The sequence below is a fragment of the Solea senegalensis genome, linkage group LG2 (assembly GCF_019176455.1).
Source record: "Solea senegalensis isolate Sse05_10M linkage group LG2, IFAPA_SoseM_1, whole genome shotgun sequence".
NCBI classification, from domain to species: domain Eukaryota; kingdom Metazoa; phylum Chordata; class Actinopteri; order Pleuronectiformes; family Soleidae; genus Solea; species Solea senegalensis.
This window is the reverse complement of record NC_058022.1, coordinates 206849-231675: the sequence shown is the minus strand read 5'-3', so window position 1 is coordinate 231675 and position 24827 is coordinate 206849. Positions and strand designations below refer to the sequence as shown.

The 24827-nt window shown below is 46.1% G+C and overlaps 1 protein-coding gene across 1 annotated transcript in view; it reads left to right on the top strand.

Moving 5' to 3' along the window:
• The window catches only part of ttn.2 (titin, tandem duplicate 2), a 174516-nt gene that overhangs the window by 124753 nt on the left and 24936 nt on the right, over positions 1–24827 (top strand). The window contains exons 203-217 of the mRNA XM_044053428.1: positions 519–806; positions 893–1480; positions 1582–1686; positions 1780–1977; positions 2104–2400; positions 2496–3083; positions 3529–3831; positions 3936–21029; positions 21146–21442; positions 21572–22159; positions 22252–22554; positions 22639–22935; positions 23536–23823; positions 23909–24208; positions 24621–24772. Coding sequence (XP_043909363.1) covers positions 519–806; positions 893–1480; positions 1582–1686; positions 1780–1977; positions 2104–2400; positions 2496–3083; positions 3529–3831; positions 3936–21029; positions 21146–21442; positions 21572–22159; positions 22252–22554; positions 22639–22935; positions 23536–23823; positions 23909–24208; positions 24621–24772 — 21686 coding nt within the window. The remainder of the gene's footprint in view (positions 1–518; positions 807–892; positions 1481–1581; positions 1687–1779; positions 1978–2103; positions 2401–2495; positions 3084–3528; positions 3832–3935; positions 21030–21145; positions 21443–21571; positions 22160–22251; positions 22555–22638; positions 22936–23535; positions 23824–23908; positions 24209–24620; positions 24773–24827) is intronic.

Sequence of the window (24827 nt, the reverse complement as noted above, 5' to 3'; positions counted from 1 at the left end):
ACTGTGACTATTATAATTGGTTTCTGTGATTTACAACTAGGATGAGATAGATTAAGAATAAGATGAATATCCTGGTTTGGGCTTGGGATTGATTAATAATCTTGTATTAAAAATGGCTGCTACTCCTCCTTCTTCTAGGAATATGGGTATTAGCATGAGTGGGTGGAGTTGACTCATTTAGACTAATGTACTCTTCTTCATGTAACCAAGTTTCAGTTACACAGAATAAATCAATACAATTGTCAGAGATAAGATAATTTATTAAAACAGATTTTGAGGAGAGAGACCTTATATTTAATAGTCCACATTTGAAAGTGGTATTATTTGACTCTATTTTATTGTTGGTATTAATCTTTATTAAGTTAGAATGTCTAACTCCTCTTCTGTTTGTTATTGGTTTATTTATTTATTTTATTTTAGTTAAAGACATGTGACTGTTTTGAGTTAAAATTGAATGCTGAACTCTCTGTACTTGTATGTACATGTTCACTCTTAACCAAACTCTCGTCGATTTTTAGAGCAACCTGGTCCAGTGATGGACTTCAAAGCTCTGAAGACCACCAAGAACTCAATCACCTTGGGCTGGAAGAAGCCCTTCAGTGATGGTGGAAGCTTCATTACTGGTTACATCCTAGAGCAGAGTGAAGGTCAGGACAAGTGGAGGCAAATCATGAAGGGCAGGACCACCTCACACACCATTGGTGAGCTGACTGAAGGCAAGGAGTACTTGTTCAATGTCAAGGCACTCAACGAGTCCGGGGAGGGGCCACCCACCGAGCTTACTGTTGTTGCCAAGGACCAGTTTGGTAAGAAATCACCAGGATATAATTTGTTGTTATTATTTTGTTGTAATATAAATGTTTTCTGATCATTTACTTCCATTGCATTTCAGTGCTCCCTGACTGCAACCTGAGCAATATTCCTGATGGCTGCGTCGTGGTAAAGGAGGGCAGCACCAAACGTGTTAACGTCCCCCTCATTGGAATCCCCTACCCCATTGCCTCCTGGAAGAAGGGTGAAACAGTAGTTGGAGACACTGGTCGAATGTGTGTGGAGACATCTGAGGGTGTCACCACCCTGCTGATCAGAGACTGCCACAGAGGAGATGCCGACACCTACACCATCAACGTCAAGAACAACGCCGGCTCCAAGGACTGCAAGTTACAAGTGAAGGTAGTCGGCAAACCAGGCATCTGCACTGGACCAATTACATTTGACGAGATCACTGCTGATGGCATCACTCTCGAGTGGGGAGAACCCAAAGATGATGGTGGTGCTGAAGTGTCTAACTACATCGTAGAGAAGAGGAAGACCACAGACAACAAGTGGGCCACGGTGGCTTCAGCCCTCCAAAAAACCACAATGAGAGTGATCAGGCTTCATGATGGAGAAGAGTACGTGTTTAGAGTGTTTGCCGAGAACAAATATGGAGTTGGAGAGTATCTTAGGTCCGACCCGGTCATCGCCCAGCACCCATTCAGTGAGTCCCTCACAATTAGCTACAGATGTGATCAATCATGTGGGGTTATTTCCATTCCTTATTCCCTATCATAATGCTCTCATCTTCTCTGCTTCTTCTAGACGTGCCAGAGGCACCAGCTGCTCCAGAAATCATGAGCATTCGTCATGAGTCTGCCATCCTGACATGGGCTGATCCACTTGACAATGGTGGCTCCCCAATCACTGGTAATTACTGGAATTTGATGGAAATGAGTTTATAGTTGTGCTTGAGCATGTAGAGAACAAGATCACGACAAAGTGAATTTGTTTCATGTGTAGGTTATCATGTGGAGTTTAAGGAGAGGAACAGTCTAATGTGGAAACGGGCCACTAAGACTCCTATAAGACTGAAGGAGTGCAGAGTCACAGGCCTGATAGAGGGACTAGAGTACGAGTTCAGAGTAATGGCCATGAATGTGGCCGGCCTTGGAAAGGCAAGCAGAGCCACTGAGGCTGTGGTCGCCTTGGATCCTATTGGTGAGTTGGCAACCCTTCCGTTTTTATCACAACAATAAATTCTTTAATGGAAAATATAGAGAGTATTTTTAAAGATATGTCTACTGTTTTCTACCTGTTTAACTTTTTGATTTTGTCTTCTGTTAGATCCTCCCGGCAAACCAGAAGTGATTAACGTCACCAGGAACACAGTCACTCTGATGTGGACAGCTCCCAAATATGACGGTGGCTACAAGCTGATTGGCTACATGGTGGAGAAGCTGGAGTCTGGTGGCAAGACCTGGATGAAGGCCAATCACATCAATGTTCAGAGCTGTGCCTTCACAGTCCCCGATCTGACTGAGGGATCTCAGTATCAATTCAGGATCAGGGCCAAGAATGGAGCTGGTGCTGTCAGCGTCCCCTCAGAGTCCACTGACCTTCTGACCTGCAAGGACGAGTATGGTAAGCTGGACATCACGCCTCAAAAGTGTTGTGTTGTCATGAATTATGAAGTCTGTTGATAGTTATAAAGCAATTTTCTTCCATCGTATGTGCAGAACCCCCATCCATCACTATTGACCCTGACATGAAGGATGGCGTATCAGTCCGGGCTGGAGACACCATTGTTGTCGTCGCCTCCAAGATTATGGGAAAACCTCCGCCTATTTCTGTGTGGTCTAAGGGTGGCCGTGAAATCAAAAACTCCGACATTGTAACTATTAGCAGCACACCCAGCTCCTCTACTCTGTCCCTGAAGTACGCTAGCAGGAAGAACACTGGAGAGTACACCATCACTGCCAGCAATCCATTTGGCATTAAAGAAGAACACGTGAAGGTCAAGGTCTTGGATGTGCCAGGACCTCCAGGCCCCATTGAGGCCAGCAACGTCTCAGCCGAGAAGTGTACTCTGACCTGGCTGCCACCAGAGGAGGACGGAGGCTGCGCTATCAAGTCCTACATCCTTGAGAAGAGAGAGACCAGTCGCCTGCAGTGGACCAAGCTTTCAGAAAACATCATGGACTGCAGATACATAGCCAGCAAACTGATCAAGGGCAATGAGTACATCTTCAGAGTGTCTGCTGTGAACCAGTACGGCATTGGAGACCCAAGCCAGTCTGGTCCAGTCAAAATGGTTGACAGTTACAGTAAGTTTAAATGGCTTCATACATTTGTATATATTATCTTATAGATAAGCTATATTAAATACACTTATTATAAATTAATACACTTATGACAATACATCATATTATTGCAAAGCCACTCCAAATAAATTTTAGTTATCAGGATAATCATGATTAGCTCAGTGTTGCACAATACCAGTCATTTGTTTTGAAGTACCACAAGCGGGAGGCTGCCTTTATCTTATTTATGATTGTTGTTCAATCGCATTTTTTGTAAAATCAGTGATGTTTATTAGATTTGTTACTCTGGTTCTGAATCTGTAAGCTTTCAGAAGTCTACAGACTGGAGCTCCTGCCAATTTATGTGAAACAAATCTAGGACAGTACAATCATGAGAGGACATTTTCATCGATATCCCTGCTCACTGTAGTGTCGAACTGACCAAAATGCATTTTTTTTCTTTGTTCAGGCCCACCAGGCCCACCGTCAATGCCCCAGATTGATAACGTGAGCAGGACCGCTGTCACCATTTCATGGAAGAGACCAGCACGGGATGGTGGAAGTGACATCAGTGGATATTGTGTAGAGAGGAAAGAGAGGAGAGGAATGAGATGGGTGAGAGCCAGTAAGAGGACTGTCCCTGACCTGCGCTTTAAGGTGCAAGGCCTCAGCGAGGGAGTTGAGTATGAGTTTAGAGTCACAGCTGAGAACAAAGCTGGATTTGGCGAGCCAAGTGAACCGTCATGCCCTGTGCTGACCAAGGACATTGTTTGTGAGTAAACTGGGCTTCTCACTTCATTGTGAATTATATTTTTGCACATGTAGAAAAGAAAAAGGTCTTAAATAACTTCTGGTCTTTTTTTGTATTTTCATCAGATCCACCTGGTCCTCCTTCCAATCCCCACATTACTGACACTACAAAAACTTCAGCTACCTTCACCTGGGGCCGACCCCATTATGATGGAGGTCTGGAAGTAGATGGATATATTGTTGAGTACAAGAAGGAAGGCCATGATGACTGGGAGACAGAAACACAGTACCCATGGAAGTCCACTGAATATGTTATTGCTAAACTTCAAAAAGGTGGCAAATACCACTTCAGGGTCAGTGCTGTAAACTCTGAGGGAGTTGGCGAGCCTGCAGAGGTTGAGAAAGTGATTGAACTTGTGGACCAGGAGACACTGCCAGACTTTGAGCTTGATGCTGAACTCAGGAGAACCCTCGTGGTCAGGGCCCGTGCTTCAATTCGTATGTTTGTTCCCATCAGGGGCCGCCCTGCTCCTGAAGTAACATGGAGCAAAGATGACTCCAACCTGAAATTACGAGCAAACATTGGCAGCACAGAGTCTTACACCCTGCTGGTTATTCCCGAGTGCACCAGATACGATGCTGGAAAGTATAACCTCTGTCTGGCGAATGTTGCAGGAAAGAAAACAGGGTTCGTTAATGTGAAGGTTTTGGACACACCAGGACCACCACTCAATCTCAAACCTAGAGAAATCACTAAGAACAGCATCACTCTGCAGTGGGAAATTCCCATAATTGACGGTGGCTCAAAGATTCATAACTACATTATTGAAAAGAGGAAGGCCACCAAAAAGGCCTACACAGTGCTGAGCACCACATGGCAGAAGTGTTCCTTCAAATTTGCAGACCTTGAGGAAGGAGCTTACTACTACTTCCGTGTCTCTGCTGAGAATGACCTGGGTGTAGGTGAGTCAGCTGAAACCTCAGAGCCAATCAGGGTTTCCCAGGCCCCCTCAGCACCAGAGAACTTGTATGTCACAGATGTGACGGCTGACAGTGCCAGCCTTGCATGGGTCAAGCCACTGCATGATGGTGGAAGCTTGATCACTGGATATGTTATTGAGGCTCAGAAGAAGGGTTCTGACCTGTGGGTTCATGTGGCCACAATTAAAGCACTGGACTACACCGTGACAGATCTGACTGAAGGGGCGGAGTACACCTTCCGCATAATGGCTGTCAATGCATCAGGTAGGAGTGACCCACGTGAAAGCAGGCCGGCTATCATCAAAGAGCAGACCTCCGCTCCTTCCTTTGACCTGCGTGGAGTCTACCAGAAGACAGTCATTGCTAAGGCAGGGGACCGGGTTAAGGTGGAAATTCCAGTGCTTGGCAAACCCAGACCCATGGTGTCCTGGAAGAAGGGAGACACTGCCCTCAAGGAGACGCAAAGAATTAACACTGAAGTCACAGCAACGTCAACTATCCTCAACATCAATGAGATCAAGAGGACTGATGGAGGTCAATTTTCAATCACTGGAAAGAACATGCTGGGTACAGTGACAGAGACAATCACTGTCCTAGTCCATGATATTCCTGGTCCTCCCACTGGTCCTATTAAGCTGGAGGAGGTCTCATGTGATTATGTTCTGATGTCCTGGGAGCCACCAGAGAATGATGGAGGCGTTCCTATCAACAACTACATTGTTGAGATGCGGGAGACTACAGGTACTTCATGGGTGGAGTTGGCAGCCACTGTGATCCGCACCACATTTAAGGCAGCAAAGCTCAACACTGGAACCCAGTATCAGTTCCGTGTCAAAGCCCAGAACAGATATGGTGTTGGACCAAGCATCATCTCTGAGTCGGTGATCGCTGCCTATCCATTTGATGTGCCAGGCCAGCCAGGCACTCCTGTGGTCACGTCCTTCAACAAGGATGCTATGACTGTGAGTTGGAATGAGCCATCCTCCGATGGAGGCAATCCTATTCTGGGATATCATGTCGAAAGGAAAGAGAGAAACAGCATTCTGTGGCAGAAGATCAGCAAAGCTCTGGTTATTGGAAATATCTTCAAATCAACAGGACTTGTTGACGGAATAGAGTATGAACATCGTGTTACGGCTGAAAACATGGCTGGTCTCAGCAAACCAAGCAAACCATCAGAGCCTTTGTATGCATTGGACCCAGTCGACCCACCAGGCAGACCTGTAGCACTTAACATCACCAGACATGAGGTGACAGTGTCCTGGACCAAACCAGAGGGAGACGGCGGCTTTTCCATCACTGGATACACAGTGGAGAGGAGAGAGATGCCCAATGGACGCTGGCTCAAAGCAAACTTTAACAATATTCTTGAAACCATTTATACAGTGAGTGGTCTGATTGAAGACTCAACTTATGAATTCCGTGTGCTAGCTAGGAACTCAGCTGGTGCTGTTAGTGCTCCATCCCTGGCATCAGAGGCAATCACCTGCAGAGACGACATTGAAGAACCCAAGCTTGATGTTGATGCTTCTTATAGCAGTACTGTTGTTGTCATGGCAGGAGAGATATTTAAGCTGGAGGCTAATGTTATTGGCAGACCAATCCCATCTGTGGTATGGACCAAGGAAGGAAAGGAGCTGGAGGATACAGGCAAGTTAGAAATAAAGTCATCTGACTTCCACACAACTCTGATTAATAAAGACACCCTGAGAAGAGACGGTGGTGCTTTTACTCTGACTGCCAGCAATCCTGGTGGTTTTGCCAAGTTCACATTCAATATAAAGGTGCTCGACAGACCTGGACCACCAGACTCTCTCACTGTAACTGATGTCACTGCTGAGAAATGTATTCTCAACTGGCTGCATCCAACACATGATGGTGGTGCCAAGATTGAGTACTTTATCATTCAGAAGCGCGAGACCAGTAGGTTGGCATGGACAAATGTGGCAACAGACCTTCAAGCCAATAGATTCAAGGTCACCAAACTTTTGAAGGGCAATGAATACATTTTCAGAGTCATGGCTGTCAACAAGTATGGTGTTGGTGAACCCCTAGAGTCTGAAGCTGTCATGTGTGCCAACCCCTATGTTCCCAGTGATGCGCCACAGCAGCCTGAAGTTACCATTATTACCAAAGACTCAATGGTTGTCTGTTGGGAGCGCCCTGAACATGATGGAGGTAGCAGAATAAATACCTACATCATTGAAAGAAGGGATAAAACTGGTCTCCGTTGGGTGAAGTGCAACAAGAGGACTGTAACTGACCTGCGATTCAAAGCCTCTGGCCTCACACCAGGACATGAATATGAATTCAGAATTTTTGCTGAGAACAATGCTGGTTTAAGCCAACCTAGTCCTTCCAGTCCATTCTACAAAGCTATAGACACTATCTTCCAGCCTGGACCTCCAGGGAACCCCAGAGTGCTGGACACAACCAAGACATCGATTACCCTTGCCTGGAATAAGCCTGTCTATGATGGTGGTTCTGAAATCACTGGCTACATTGTAGAGACTTGTCTGCCCGAGGAGGATGAATGGACAATTCAAACTCCCAAGAAGGGATGGACAGCCACTTCCTTCACCATCACCAACTTGAAGGAAAACCAAGAGTACAAGATTAACATCTGTGCCACGAATTGTGAAGGAGTAGGAGAACCTGCTGCTGTTCCTGGAACCCCCAAGGCTGAGGACAGACTGCTTCCTCCAGAGATTGAGCTTGGAGCAGAGCTACGTAAGGTGGTCAGCATCAGAGCCTGTAGCACACTGAGACTCTTTGTTCCCATAAAGGGTAGACCGGCACCTGAAGTAAAATGGTCAAGAGAACATGGAGAATCCCTGGACAAAGCTAACATTGAAATCACCTCATCATTCACCACTCTCCAGGTTGACAACGTTGACCGGTTTGATGGAGGAAAATACATGGTGACCGTGGAGAATGCTTCAGGAAGCAAGACTGCCTTTGTTAATGTCAGGGTTCTGGATACTCCTGGAGCACCCCAGAATCTGGCTATCAAGGAGGTCACTAGAGATTCAGTGTATCTTGTTTGGGATGCACCACTCATAGATGGTGGCTCCAGGGTCCGCAGCTACATTGTGGAGAAGCGTGAGTCAACAAGAAAGGCCTACTCTACTGTCTGTGCAAGCTGCCACAAGTCAAGTTGGAAAGTTGGAGACCTAGATGAAGGAAAGCTGTACTTCTTTAGAATTCTGGCTGAGAATGAATTCGGTATTGGTCTCCCAGTAGAGACTGTTGAACCAGTTAAAGCATCAGAGAAGCCGCTACCACCAGGCAAAGTGTCCCTTCGTGAAGTCACAAGCAAAAGTGTCACACTAACTTGGGAAAAGCCTGACCATGATGGCGGTAGTAGAATCACAGGATATATTGTTGAAATGCAAGCTAAAGATGGGGAGAAGTGGACCCAGGTTATGGTGGTAAAGACCAATGAGGCACATGTAACTGGTCTCACACAGGGAGAGGAGTACATGTTCCGCATCTCAGCTGCCAATGAAAAGGGTGTTAGTGACCCACGTCCCCTCAGTATGCCTGTGGTGGCAAAAGATCTTGTCATTCCACCAACATTCAAACTGATTTTTGCAACATACAGTGTGATGGCAGGAGATGATCTGAAAATTGATGTACCATATGCAGCCTGTCCCAAGGCTACAGCAACTTGGCTCAAGGATGGTGTTGCTCTCAAAGAGACAACAAGAGTAAATGCTGAAGCCACAGATAAAAACCTTTTCCTGGTCGTTAAGGAAGCTTGCAGAGATGATGTGGGCACATACACTATTAAATTAATCAACACAGCTGGAGAGGCATCCACAGACATCAGTGTGCTTGTTCTAGATAAACCTGGTCCTCCCACTGGCCCAATTAAGTTGGATGATGTCACTGCTGACAGTGTGGTCTTGTCCTGGAATCAACCAGAATACGATGGTGGTTGCTCCATCAATAATTATATTGTTGAGAAGAGGGACACATCTACCACCAACTGGCAGATTGTGTCAGCTACAGTGGCCAGAACCACTATCAAGGCTACCCGTCTGAAGACAGGATTTGAGTACCAGTTTAGAATTGCTGCAGAAAATAGATATGGCAAGTCATCTGCCCTACTATCTGAAAACATTGTTGCTCAATATCCATTTGAGGTGCCAAGCCATCCTCGTTCTGTTGAGGTCCAGTCAGCTACCAAGGAAAGCATGGTGGTCGTATGGGACAAACCCAGCAATGATGGTGGAAGTAAAATTCTCGGGTATCACTTAGAACTGAAAGAGCGAAACAGCTTACTGTGGGTAAAGCAAAACAAACAACTCATCCCAGAGACTAGATTCAAGGTTCAAGGCCTTGAGGAGGCCATTGAATATGAGTTCAGAGTCTATGCTGAAAATATTGTCGGCCTCAGCAAACCTAGCAAAGCGAGTGAAATGCAAGTGGCCAGAGATCCTTGTGGCATACCAGGAAAACCTGAGGCTGTCATTGTAACAAGAAACCAAGTGACACTTAGATGGGCCAAACCTGTGTATGATGGTGGCATCAAGATCATTGGTTATGCGGTTGAGAAGAAGGAGGCAGCAGGGCGCTGGATGAAGGCCAGTTTCACCAACATCCTTAGTACTGACTTTGTTGTTACGGGATTAACTGAAGATCAGATATATGAGTTCCGTGTCATTGCAAAGAATGCAGCAGGTGTCTTCAGTCTCCCATCTGACTCCACTGGAGCCATCACTGCAAAGGATGAGGTAGATCCACCCCAGATTGACTTGGATGCTAAGTACTCTCAGGTTGTGGTGGTAAATGCTGGAGAGACATTCCAGATTGAGGCTGGTGTGTCTGGTAAACCCGTGCCTACAGTACACTGGCGAAAGGAGGGTCAGGAGATTTCTGAAGCAGCTCGTCTAGAGATCAAGAACACCGACTTCACAGCTTGTATTGTTGTAAAAGAAGCCATTCGTGTCGATGGAGGTCAGTACACATTGCTTGTAAAGAATGTTGGAGGAGAGAAATCTGTTAACATTAATGTCAAGGTCCTGGACAGACCAGGTCCTCCTGAAGGTCCTGTATCCATCTATGGGGTCACTAAAGAGAAATGCTCCATTTCCTGGAAACCACCCTTGCAAGATGGAGGTAGTGATGTGTCTCATTACATTGTTGAGAGGAGGGAGACCAGCAGACTGGTTTGGACTGTAGTTGAACCAAAAGTTCAGACACTGAGCCTAAAGGTCACCAAACTTCTGCCTGATAATGAATACATCTTCAGAGTGATTCCAGTCAATAAGTACGGAGTTGGTGAGCCTCTTGAATCTGAGCCAATGATTGCCAGGAATCCATTTGTCACTCCCAACCCACCAACAGAGGTAGAAATCACCACAGTCACCAAAGATTCCATGGTGGTGACCTGGGAGAGACCAACTACTGATGGTGGCAGTCCCATCCAGGGATACATTGTTGAGAAACGTGACAAAGATGGTGTGAGATGGACCAGGTGCAACAAGAGAACAGTGAGTGAGCTCCGCTTTAGAGTGACAGGCCTCATGGAAAATCACAGCTATGAATTCAGAGTTGCTGCTGAAAATGCTGGAGGTGTTGGTACTCCGAGTGAACCTACAGTTTACTACAAAGCACGGGACCCTATCTTCAAACCAGGTCCACCAAATAATCCCAAAGTGGTTGACACATCTAGGTCCACTGTTTCACTGACATGGGGCAAGCCCATCTATGACGGCGGATGTGAGATTCAAGCTTACATTGTGGAGGCCTGCAATGGGGCATCAGATGAGTGGTTTATGTGCACTCCACCTACTGGTATCACAGATACAATGTTCACAGTGAAAAAGCTTCTGGAGAAGCATGAGTACCAGTTCAGAGTGTGTGCTATCAACAAAGTTGGTATCGGTGAGCATGCTGATATTCCTGGAAAAATTCTTCTGGAGGAAAAACTTGAGGCTCCTGATCTTGACCTGGATGCTGACATGAGAAAGATGATCAACATTCGGGCAGCAAGCACTCTCAGGCTGTTTGTTCCTGTTAGAGGTCGTCCAGCCCCTGAGTTGAAATGGGGTAAGACTGAGGGTGAAATTAATGAGCTTGCCCAGATTGACAATACTGGCAGTTATGCTTCACTTGTCATTGAGAATGTTGACAGATTTGACAGTGGCAAGTACACCCTGACTGCAGAGAATGCCAGTGGAGTGAAGTCAGTCTTCATCAGTGTCAGGGTGATGGACACACCTAGTCCACCAACTAACTTAATAGTGAAAGAGATTACCAAGAATTCTGTCTCACTTACATGGGAGCCTCCACTTCTGGATGGTGGTGCAAAGATTAAGCACTATATTGTTGAGAAGCGTGAGAGCACCAGGAAGGTTTACTCTCCCGTCACCACCTGCAATAAGATGTCATGGAAAATTGAGCCACTTCCAGAGGGTGGAATCTACTTCTTCAGAGTCCTAGCTGAGAATGAATATGGTATTGGTCTCCAAGCTAAAACTCCAGAACCAATTAAGATTTCTGAGAAGCCTCAACCACCTGGAAAAGTCAGTATTGTTGATGTTACTAGTAGCACTGTAAATCTCTCCTGGGAAAAGCCCCAACATGATGGAGGCAGTAGGATCAGTCATTATGACGTTGAACTGGCACCTAAGGACAGTGAAGTTTGGTCGTTATGTGCGAGTGTAAAGGCCCTGGAGACTGTTGTGACAAACCTACTCAAGGGTGAGGAATATAATTTCAGAGTTGTTGCTGTAAATGACAAGGGCAAAAGTGACCCAAGACAACTGGCTCAACCAGTTGTAGCAAAAGATCTTGTGATTGAGCCTGCTGTTAGACCCAAACTCAGTACCTACCATGTCCAGGTGGGGTACGACCTCAAAATAGAGGTCCCAGTTGCTGGTCATCCAAAGCCGACCATCACCTGGACCAAGGATGGTGCTGCTCTTAAGCAGACTACCAGAGTCAATGTTACTGACTCAGGAAATTGTACCACCCTCACCATAAAGGATGCCACTAAAGAGAATGGAGGCATGTACAGCATCAATGTCTCCAATACTCTGGGTTCGAAAGATGTTTCAATTGAGGTGATCACCTTGGACAAACCAGGCCCACCAACTGGACCGATCAAGTTTGAGGACATCAGTGCTGAGAGTATCACCCTAAACTGGGAACCTCCTACATATACAGGTGGCTGCCCACTCTCAAATTATGTGGTGGAAAAGAGGGACACTACTACAACCAACTGGGTGGTTGTATCTGCCACTGTGGCCAGAACCACTCTTAAAGTGGCCAATCTGAAGACAGGAGCAGAATATCAGTTCAGAATTTATGCCGAGAATAGATACGGAAAGAGTTATGCAATTGATTCAGAGCCTATTCTGGCACAGTATCCATTCCAAGAGCCTGGCCCTCCAGGAACACCATTTGTGTCTTCATACTCTAAAGACTATATGGTGGTTGAGTGGCACAAACCCCCGTCTGATGGAGGCAGTGCTATCCTGGGCTATCATCTGGAGAGGAAAGAGAAAAACAGTATTCTATGGACCAAGATCAATAAAATGCTCATCCAAGATTGCAGGTTTAAATCTACTCCTCTTGAGGAAGGTATTGAGTATGAGTACAGAGTATATGCAGAGAACATTGTTGGCATTGGAAAATGCAGCAAAGTTTCTGAAGTCTATGTAGCCCGTGACCCATGTGATCCTCCTGGTCACCCTGAGGCACTGATTGTGACCAGACACTCAGTGAAACTGAGATGGACTCCTCCAGTGTATGATGGGGGCAGTTTAGTTACTGGCTATTTGGTGGAGAAACGTGACCTTCCTGAAGGAAAGTGGATGAAGGCTAGCTTTGCAAACATCATTGAACATGAATTTACAATTACTGGCCTGACAGAAGAGTGTAAATACGACTTCAGAGTAATAGCGAGGAATGCAGCCGGAGCTGTCAGCAAGCCATCTGAGTCCACAGGATCCATCACAGCTAAGGATGAAGTTGACACACCAAAGTGTGAGACAGATCCTAAATATAACCAGACGATTGTTGTCAATGCTGGAGAGACCTTCACTCTGGAGGCAACTGTGGAAGGGAAGCCCATTCCTACAGCTCAGTGGTTCAAAGGAACCACTGAAGTTGAAAACTCTGCAAGGGCTGAGATTAAAAACACTGACTTTCAGGCTTTGCTAGTTGTGAAGGATGCCATCAGAGTGGATGGTGGGCAGTACACTCTGGTTCTGACTAATGTTGCTGGAACTAAGACTATCCCATTCAGTGTGAAGGTACTGGACAGACCAGGCCCCTCAGAGGGACCTCTTAAAATCAGCAATGTCACTGAGGAAAAGTGCTCACTATCATGGCTGCCACCCAGACATGATGGAGGAGCTAGCATTTCTCACTACGTCATTCAGAAGCGGGAAACCAGCCGCCTGGCTTGGACTGTGGTCTCCGGTGACTGTGTAGCTACTATGATCAAGGTTACCAAACTTTTGAAGGGTAATGAATACATCTTCAGAGTGATGGCAGTCAACAAATATGGTGAGGGTGAGCCTCTCGAGTCAGAGCCAGTCATCATGAGAAATCCATTTGTTCCTCCTGGCTCACCTCAGGAGCTTGAGATCACTAACATAACCAGGGATTCCATGACTGTCTGCTGGAACCGCCCTGAGAGCACAGGAGGCAGCGAGATTGTTGGTTACATCATTGAGAAAAGAGACAGAGCTGGAGTAAGGTGGACCAAGTGCAACAAACGCAGAGTGACAGACTTGCGGTTCAGAGTAACAGGGTTAACTGAAGATCATGAATATGAATTCAGAGTGTCTGCTGAAAATGCTGCTGGAGTGGGTCAGCCAAGCCCAGCTACCCTTTACACAAAGGCCTGTGATCCTACATTTGAACCAGGCTGCCCCACCAATGCTCATGTGGTGGACACAACTAAAAACGCCATCACTCTGGCCTGGCATAGGCCTTTTTATGATGGTGGTTGTGAGATTCAAGGCTACTCAGTTGAAATTACCAAGGCTGATGAAGAGGAATGGACCATTTGCACACCACCCTTTGGAGTAAATGCTACCAAGTTTACAATTACCAAATTGATAGAGCACCAGGAATACAAGGTGCGCATCTGTGCCATCAATAAGCTTGGTGTTGGTGAGCCCACCGAGGTCCCGGGAGTTGTGAAGCCTTTGGATAAGATTGATCCACCAGAGATGATTCTAAATTCAGAACTCAGAAAGGGAATAGTTGTCCGTGCAGGTGGCTCTATGAGAATCTGCATTCCATTTAAAGGCCGTCCTACTCCTGAGATCAGCTGGGCCAAGGAGGATTGTGAATTGCCTAGTAAAGTTCAGACAGAGTCCGGGGAGGATTACACACAGCTCTCCATTGACATCTGTGACAAGTATGATGCTGGAAAATATATAGTAAAGATGGAAAATGCCGCAGGCAGCAAATCAGCCTTTGTCTCTGTTAAGGTCCTGGACACCCCTGGAGCCCCTCAGAATTTAATGGTGAAAGACATCAAGAGAGAAAGTGTTACCTTGACCTGGGAGCCTCCCCTTATAGATGGTGGTTCAAGAATCAAGAATTACCTGGTTGAAAAGCGCGAGTCCACCAGGAATGTTTATTCTAATGTTGATAACAAGTGCACAAAGACAAGTTATCGTATCACTGGCCTCAGTGAAGGAGTTATCTACTATTTCAGAGTCTTGGCTGAGAATGAATTTGGTGTGGGACAAGCAGTTGAGACAGAGGATTCAGTTAGGACATCTGAGCCTCCTCTGTCCGTAGGTAAAGTCACTTTGACTGATGTTACCAAAAAAACTGCCACACTCTCTTGGGAGAAGCCAGACCATGATGGAGGCAGCAGGATCCTCGGCTACTACATTGAGATGCAGCCTATGGGTGAAGAGGAATGGGTGGTAGCCACTACATCCAAAACATGTGAGGGTACTGTCTCAGGCCTCAGTGCAGGTCATGAGTACCTGTTCAGAGTAACAGCTTTCAATGAAAAGGGCAAGAGTGACCCCAGGCCTTTGGCTACACCAGTCACTGCTAAAGATATAACTATCCTGCCCAGATTCAAGATTGCAAGCGACACCTACAGTTTACAGAATGGTGAGGATCTAAAGATTGAGATTCCAGTTATAGGACGCCCTATTCCAAAGATTGAATGGAAAAAGGATGGTCATGTCCTCAAGGAGACAACCAGACTAAATGTGTCTAGTACACCATCATCTACTAAGCTGTGCATAAAAGATGCAAATAAAGAAGACTCTGGTAAATACACTATCACAGCCACCAGCAGTGTTGGAACAGCTACAGAGGAGATCACTGTTATAATTCTTGATAAGCCTGGTCCACCAACCGGCCCTGTGAAAATTGAAGAGGTGAGCTCTAATTATGTCACACTCTCCTGGGAACCACCAGCGTACACTGGAGGCTGTCAGATCAACAACTACATTGTGGAAAAAAGAGACACTACCACAACAACATGGCAAATTGTGTCTGCTACTATTGCCAGAACAACCATCAAAGTCACCAATTTAAAGACTGGAGTTGAGTATCAATTCAGAGTGTTTGCTGAGAATAGGTATGGAAAGAGTTCTGCTATCCTCTCCCCTAACATCGTTGCTCAGTATCCATTCAGTGAGCCTTCTGCCCCTGGAATGCCAGTCATTTCTGCTGTAACCAAGGATAATATGGTTGTTGAGTGGAAGCTTCCCAACAACAATGGAGGCAGCCCCATCCTAGGTTATCACCTTGAGAGGAAGGAGAAGAACAGCCTCCTGTGGACAAAACTCAACAAGCTTCTAATCCCTGACACACGTTTCAGGACTATAGAGTTGGAGGAAGGTATTGAGTATGAATTCCGAGTTTATGCAGAGAACATTGCCGGAGTCAGCCCAGCTAGCAAAGTCTCTGAGAGCACAGTTGCCAGGGACCCCTGCGACCCACCTGGCCCTCCAGAGGCTATTGAGATAACCAGAAACCATGTGACACTCCAGTGGACCAGGCCTCAGTATGATGGAGGCAGCGTTATCACTGGCTATGTGATTGAGAGGAAGAAGCACCCTGATACCCGATGGATGAAGGCCAGCTTCACCAACATCCTTGACACCCAATTCACAATCACTGGCCTAACTGAGGATTGTGTGTATGAGTTCAGAATCATCGCCAGGAATGCTGCTGGCATCTTGAGCCGTCCTTCTCAGGGTACAGGACAAATCACTGCTAAAGATGAAATTGAGGCTCCAGGAGCCACCCTGGATTCAAAGTTCAAGGATCTGACTGTTGTTCATGCTGGTGAAACATTTGCCATTGATGCTGACTACACAGGCAAGCCCCTACCTGAAGTAATCTGGTTAAAGGATGGAAAGGAGATTGACAGTGCCACACCAAGAATGGAGGTCAAGACCACAATGACACGTACCATTCTGACAGCCAAGGATTGCATCAGAGTTGATGGTGGCCACTTTGTCCTCAAACTTGTCAATGTGGGAGGAATTAAGATGGTTCCAGTTAATGTCAAAGTTCTGGATAGACCTGGTCCTCCAGATGGCCCATTAGAAGTCAAAGGGGTCACTGCAGAGAAATGTTATCTTCATTGGAACCATCCTTCACATGATGGTGGAGCAGGCATCTCCCACTACATCATTGAAAAGAGAGAGACCAGTCGTTTGTCATGGACCATGGTGGAGCCCAAGATCCAGGCCATCAGCTACAAAATCACAAAACTGCTGCCTGGCAATGAATACATCTTCAGAGTCACTGCTGTGAATAAATATGGTGTTGGTGAGCCTTTGGAATCTGAACCTGTTATTGCTCGTAACCCCTTCACCACTCCTAGTGCTCCCTCCACCCCAGAGGCCAGTGCTGTCACTCGTGACTCTATTGTGCTTACCTGGGAGAGACCAGAGGATAATGGAGGGGCTGAGATTGAAGGGTATGTCCTTGAAAAACGTGATAAAGATGGCATCAGATGGACAAAGTGCAACAAGAAGAGATTGTCTGACCTGAGATTTAGATGCTCTGGCCTCACAGAAGGTCACTCCTATGAATTCAGGATCTCAGCTGAAAATGCTGCTGGTGTGGGAAAACCAAGTGCGCCAAGTGAATACATCAAGGCCTGTGATGCAATTTATCCACCAGGACCTCCAAATAACCCGAAAGTTACAGACCATTCGAGCACCACAGTCTCCCTGTCCTGGTCCAGGCCAATCTATGATGGTGGAGCAGAGGTCAGTGGATACATTGTTGAAATGAAAGAAGCAGCAGATGATGAGTGGGTCATTTGCACACCACACATTGGTGTCCAGGCTACTCATTATACTGTAAAGAAACTGAAGGAGAATGCAGAGTACAACTTCCGCATCTGTGCTATGAACTGTGAGGGAGTAGGGGAGCCCGTTGACCTACCTGTGTCTGTGGTGGCTGCAGAGAAGCTGGAAGCTCCTGAAATAGAACTTGATGCTGACCTTAGAAAGATGGTCAATGTTCGTGCCACTGCCACCCTACGTCTGTTTGTGCTGATCAAGGGCAAGCCTGAGCCTGAGGTCAAATGGTCAAAGTCTGATGGCACTTTGAATGAACGTACCCAGATTGAAGTCACAAGCTCTTACACAATGTTGGTGATTGAGAATGTTGACAGATTTGACACTGGCAAATATGTCCTCACACTTGAGAACCTCAGTGGGTCTAAGTCAGCTTTCATCAATGTTAGAGTTCTTGACTCGCCTAGTGCTCCTACCAACCTACAGGTCAAGGACGTAAAGAGAAATTCTGTCTCTATCTCCTGGGAGCCTCCTTTGATTGATGGTGGGGCTAAAATATCTCATTACATTGTTGAGAAGAGAGAGCAGAAGAGGATGGCTTTCGCCAGTGTTTGCACCAACTGTGTGAGGAACTCTTACCTGATTTCTGACCTACAAGAGGGAGGCCGTTACTATTTCCGTGTGTTGGCTGTTAACGAGCATGGAGTAGGTCTGCCTGCCTTCACAGAGCAAGTCAAAGTCTCTGAAGCTCCTTTGCCTCCTGGTAAGATTGCCCTGGTTGACGTGACCCGTCATACTGTCACCCTTTCATGGGAGAAACCTGATCACGATGGAGGCAGCAAGATTACCAACTATATTGTGGAGATGCAGCCTAAGGGAGATGATAAATGGACCATATGTAGTGAGGTCAAAGCACTAGAAGCTAAAATTACTGGTCTTATCACTGGAGAGGAATACTCCTTCAGGGTGATTGCTGTGAACGATAAGGGGAAGAGTGATGCCAAACCATTGGCTGCCCCTGTGGTGGTTAAGGACATTACAATGGAGCCCACCATTAACCTGCTATTCAACACATACAGTGTTAAAGCAGGAGATGACTTGAAAATTGAAGTTCCCTTCAAAGGCAGACCTCAACCAGAGGTGTCCTGGAAGAAGGATGGCCAATGGCTTAAGCAGACAACCAGGGTCAATGTAGTCAACTCCAAGACCTCATCCAAGATCATCATCAAAGATGCAACCAAGGAGGATGTAGGAAAATATGAAATTATTTTGACTAACTGTTTTGGAACCAAGACAGCTGAAGTCTCTGTTGTCATCTTGGACAAACCTGGCCCTCCCAGCAACATCAAGGTGGATGAAGTGAGTGCTGACTTCATCTGTCTGTCTTGGGATCCTCCTGCTTATGATGGTGGGTGCCAGATTAACAACTATGTGGTAGAGAAGAGAGATACCACCACAACCACGTGGCAGATTGTCTCAGCCACGGTAGCAAGGACATCTATCAAGGTGACTCGTCTCACTCAGGGAACTGAGTATCAGTTCCGCATTGCAGCTGAGAACCGTTATGGTAAGAGTCATGCCATAGACTCTGCTCCTGTTGTTGCTCAGTATCCCTTCGAACCTCCAGGCCCTCCAACTAATGTACAAGTTTCCAATGCCACCAAGTATGGCATGCTTGTTGTGTGGGGCAGACCTGCCAGTGATGGGGGGAGCCCTGTTATTGGTTATCACATTGAATGTAAAGAACAAAGTAGCATTCTGTGGACCAAGGTCAACAGAGGACTGCTGGCTGAGAGCCAATTTAAGATGACAGGTATTGAAGAGGGTCTGCTGTACCAGTTCAGAGTTTATGCTGAGAATGTTGCTGGCATTGGTCCATGCTCTAAGGCTAGTGAGCCTGTGGCAGCCAGAGATCCATGCGATTGTCCACGTAACCTTCGAATTACCAACATTACCAGGAACTCAGTTTCTCTCTTCTGGGAAAGGCCAGAGTATGACTTTGGAGCCAAGATTACTGGGTACATTGTTGAGCTAAAAGAACTTCCCAAAGGTCGCTGGCTGAAATGCAACTTCACCAACCTGCAGGATACTTACTTTGATGTTACAGGCCTCACAGAAGATGTCCAATATGAATTCCACGTCATTGCTAAGAATTCTGCAGAGCAGCTGAGTGCTCCGTCTGAGAGCACTGGTCCTATCACAGTCAAAGATGATGTTGACCCTCCCACTATTATCATGGAGGACAAGTTCCGACAGTTGGTTGTCATTAAAGCTGGTGAGATGATTAAAATAGATGCTGAAATCACAGGTCGTCCACTTCCAGTTGTCTCATGGAAAAAGGATGGAAAAGAGATTGTGGCCAAGGCCAGGTGTGAAATCACCTCCACCAATTTTGCCACCACCCTGATTGTCACAGATGTTATCAGAAGGGACTCTGGCCAGTATGTCCTGTCCCTGCACAACGTGGCAGGAACTAGGTCTGTTGCTATCAACTGCAAAGTTTTGGATAGACCTGGACCATCTTCAGGACCTTTGGCAGTCACTGGGCTCACAGCAGAGAAATGCACCCTAACATGGGGACCCCCACAGGAAAATGGTGGCGCTGACGTTATGCACTACATTGTGGAGAAACGTGAGACTAGTCGCCTTGCTTGGACCCTTGTTTACGGAGACATGAAGGCAACTACCTGTAAGGTGACAAAGCTGCTCAGAGGAAATGAGTACATCTTCAGAGTCAGGGGAGTCAACAAATATGGGGATGGTGAGGCCCTGGAGAGTGAAGCAGTAAAGGCCTTGGATCCATTTACTGTGCCTGCAGCTCCCACTAATGTCCAGGTCACCGCAGTTACTAGTGAGGCAATGACCATCTGTTGGGACAGACCCGTTTCTGATGGTGGAAGCAGTATTGCTGGCTATGTCATTGAAAGAAGAGAGAAGACCGGTCTTCGCTGGTGCCGTGTGAACAAGAAACCTGTTTATGACCTTAGAGTCAAAGCCTCACACCTTCGTGAGAGCTGTGAGTATGAGTACAGAGTATTCGCTGAGAATTCTGCTGGCCTCAGTGCTCCTAGCACCCCTTGCCCACTCACAAAGGCTGAAGATCCACAATTCCTGCCTTCACCTCCTGCTAAGCCTAAGATCATTGACTCAACAAAGACCACAGTCACCCTGTCATGGAATAAGCCACTGTTTGATGGTGGAGCACCTGTGACTGGCTACAGAGTAGAATACAGAAATACTGCAGATGATGAATGGTTTGTTGGAGTGCATAACACAAAGAACACAGAGTTTACAGTGGTCGGATTGACACCTGGGGCTGAATATGTGTTTGTTGTCAAGTCCATTAACAAGATTGGTCCCAGTGAACCAAGTTCCGAGTCAGACAAACAGGTTGCTAAAGAAAGAGAGGAGGAGCCAGTCTTTGAGATCAGCAATGAGATGAGGAAAACTCTCATTGTGAAGGATGGAAGTTCATTCACAATGACGGTGCCCTTCAAAGGCAAACCTATCCCCAGTGTTGCGTGGGCTAAACCTGATGTTGACCTCAGAGTCCGTGCTGTAATTGATACCACAGACACATTCACCTCCATCACTTTGGAAAAAGCAACTCGCGATGACTCTGGCAAATATACAGTTACCTTGTCCAGTGTAGCAGGAACCGCCTCCTTAACACTCCATGTTAGAGTCCTGGACTCTCCTGGACCTCCGGCCCATGTAGAAGTCAAGGACGTGACAAAGACATCTGCTACTGTAACATGGGATACTCCTGAAAATGAAGGAGGAGGACCAGTCAAGAAATACATCGTTGATTTCCGTGAGGCCAGCAAGAAAGGCTGGACCAGGTTGACAGACACATGCCACAGACTGACATACAAGGTGATGGACCTGCAGGAGGGAGAAGTTTACTACTTCAGAGTGGCAGGCCAGAATGAGTACGGTGTTGGTGTTCCTGCTGAGACCAAAGAGGGAACCAAGATCACAGGTATTTAGTTTCAATTTTAAAGTTGTTAACTTATTAACACTTATTATCACTTATTATTACACAAAAGATAATTACTGATTATTTTAATGTGACACGCTGTGTCCTTTTCTCCACAGAAAAACCAACCCCACCACCAAAGCTTGGTGTGACTGAGGTGACTAAGGAGAGTGTGTCCCTGGCCTGGGTCAAACCAGAATACGACGGAGGCAGCAGGATTACTGGCTACCTTGTGGAAGCTCAGGAGAAAGGCCAGGAGAAGTGGGTGAAGTGCGCTGTAACCAAATTCACTCACCTCACAGTGTCCGGTCTGAGGGAAAATTCAGAATACTTCTTCAGAGTCCGAGCTGAGAACCAGGCAGGATTCAGTGATGTTAAGGAAATGGTCACTCCCGTGGTGGTCAAAGACCAGCTTGGTAAGTTACAGACTGATCAGATTTACTAGATCATCTGCTCACATGGCCTGAGAATAAAACAAACCAGTGTTTTGTGAAATGACACACAAATGTCCTTGGTAGCAACTCTGTTTGTCACTTGTGCTTCAGAACCTCCAGAGATCAACATGAATGACTTCCCTCACAACACAGTGTACGTTAGAGCCGGCTCCACCCTCAAGTGTGAGATTCCACTGACAGGCCGACCTTTGCCTAAAGTCACCCTGGTCAAGGATAATGTGCTGATGAAGTCAACAATGAGGTTCAACTCTGAGGTCACTCCTGACAGTATCAAGATCACTTTACGCGAGAGCATTGCTGCAGACCGTGGACGCTACGACATCACCGCCTCAAACTCCAGTGGAACCACTAAGTCCTTCATAAAGATTGTGGTTCTGGATCGTCCTAGTGCCCCACTTGGACCGGTGGAGCTGTCTGATGTCACAGAGGACAGCGTTAACCTGAAGTGGCTCCCACCGGCATATGATGGCGGTAGCCCCATTACCAACTACATCATCCAAAAGAGAGAGACAACCACAGCCCACTGGTTGGACGTCTCCTCTGCTGTGGCCCGCTGCAACATGAAAATCATGAAGCTGACCACTGGCTTGGAGTACCAGTTCAGAATTAGAGCGGAGAACAGATATGGAATCAGCGAGCATGTTGACTCCCCAACTGCCGCTGTCAGCCTTCCTTACAGTAAGTATTCTTGCTTTTGCTTTTTTCTCATTTATTATTTATTTACTGTTTTTAAAAATAAAAACCCACTTATTCTGCTTCTTCCCTCCCAGCTACTCCTGATGCTCCGTCGACTCCAGAGATCACTGCAGTAACGAGAGAGACCATTACTGTCGCCTGGAAGGAGCCCAAGTCAGACGGTGGTAGCCATGTGTTTGGCTACCATCTCCAGATGAAAGACAAAAACAGCATCCTCTGGCAGAGAGTCAACAAAATGGTGATCCGGGCTACACACTACAAGGTCTCCAACATCATTGCTGGACTTATTTATGAGTTCAAGGTGGCAGCAGAGAACGCCGCTGGAATCAGTGCCTTCAGCAAGGTTTCTGATGCAGTGCTGGCTATCGACGCCTGTGGTGAGTGGAAGCTCAAAGATAAATATAAGTCAAGGTAACATATATTCATGTCCACATTTGTCTCATAACGACTGTTTCCTGCAGAACCACCTGTAAACCTGCGCATTAGTGACATCACCAAGAACACCATTAGCCTGGCCTGGCAGAAACCCAACTATGATGGAGGATCCCCTGTCACTGGCTACATCATTGAGAAGAGACAGGTCACTGGTACCAAGTGGCTCAAGGCTAACATCACCAACGTCACAGATACACGCTTCACTGTGACCAGCCTGACCCAGGACGAGACGTACGAGTTCAGAGTCATGGCCAAGAACGCAGTTGGCTCAGTGAGCAACCCGTCCATGACCGCTGGACCGGCCACATGCGTGGACACCTACGGTACGACTCTCCTCAGGTTTTGAGCATTTTGTTCCAAACTGAGACCGAGTTGATCCTCTATTAGCCTTGTTTTTTCTTGGCCAATGGGACAGAGTTTTACAAATGAGCTGCTTTATTGAAAACACTGCAGAGAATAGTCTTCACACAGGTGCTCTTACAGGTGTATTATACTGCTGCGTCTTTATGAAAACAACTTCACAGAAACTGCTACAGACTTAACATTTTTCTGTTTCATCTTTATTTATTATTATGAATAATAATAATAACAATAGTAATGATGATAATAATAATACTACTACTACTACTTATAATAATAATAACTATAAAATCACTGAAAATTACATTATTGACCCACCTGAAGTACCCTCAACCGCCAACTGTGGGTCATGACCCACACTTTGGGAATGGCCACCTTAGAAAATACACCTTTGGACACCTGGATACACTGTTCTTTTCTTCTAGCTGATGTATTTGGTTTCTTCATATTTGTAGAAGTTATTTTCTTTTTCTAAACAATGATGGTTGCTGAAGTCTCCTCCTCTTGTACATTCATTTATTAGGCATCAAATTGAAAGCCTTTTTTCTTTGTCTATGATCCAGGTGCCCCAGAGATTGATATACCTCAGCAATACTTCAGTGAGGTCAAATACGCTGCCGAGTCTAATGTGGAGCTCAAGTTTAACATCAAAGCCAAACCTACTCCCACTATTGAGTGGTTTAAGGACGGCAGAGAGTTGGAGCCCAGCACTCACCTTTCGTTCCAACACACGTTTGAGTCCACCAGTGTGTTCCTGAAGGAAACCACTCGCTTGAACTCTGGAACCTATGAGGTCCGGGTGAAGAACTCCCTGGGATCTGCATGTGCTGTTGTCAGGCTGCTCATCCTAGGTATTTACGTCCTATTTAAAAATTCTCTTTAATTTCATCATGTATTCAAGATAAACCCTGACAAATGTGTCCCTCTCTTATGCAGACAAGCCAGGGCCACCTGCTGGTGAGATTCAGTTTAAGAAGGTGACCGCTGACAAAATCACCATCATGTGGTCCCCGCCTGCTGATGAGGGTGGCGCCATGGTCACTCATTACATTGTGGAGAAGAGGGAGACCAGCAGGATCATGTGGTCCATCGTCTCAGAGAAGCTTGTCGACTGCATCATTAACATACCCAGACTCATCCATGGCAACGAGTACATCTTCAGAGTCCGTGGAGTCAACAAGTACGGTGTTGGAGACCCACTTGAGTCTCAGCCTGTGATCGCAAGGAATGCTTTTGGTAAGGAAACTAATAAACGCCTCATTCAGAGCTGATAGTTATAGTTTGTTCTGGTTCATTCAGAAGGAATCACTTGGAACTGGGAATAATGTCACAGGAGGATTAAGAGGTACCATGAAGTACTATGTGCTAAGACAGATGTGCTAAGAAGACATAAAAATAAAAAAAAAAACCTTTGTTAAAGTGGATGCTAAAGCATCCATGCTAATTTGTGAACTCAGGACATGCAAAGTTAAAATGATTACAACTTCTCTGTTTGTAACAGAGAAATTATGACCACCAAGTTCAATCAGAATGGACTTGATTTGATTTGCAAAACAAATCTAACGTAATTGGAAAATATTAGGTACATGTTTTTAACACCTTTCAAATTCTATATTTCATCTAACCTGGTAATTATTACTTTACACAGTTCCTCCTAGTGAGCCATCCAAACCTCAAGTGACCATGATCACCAAGTCCACCATGACAGTGATCTGGGAAAGACCAGCATTGGATGGAGGCAGTGACATTGACGGCTACTACCTGGAAAAGAGGGAGAAGAAGAGTCTGCAGTGGTTCAAGGTTTGTTTGTTCGCTCGTCCTTACAGATTTGATCTCAAACCCAAAACTCTTAAGT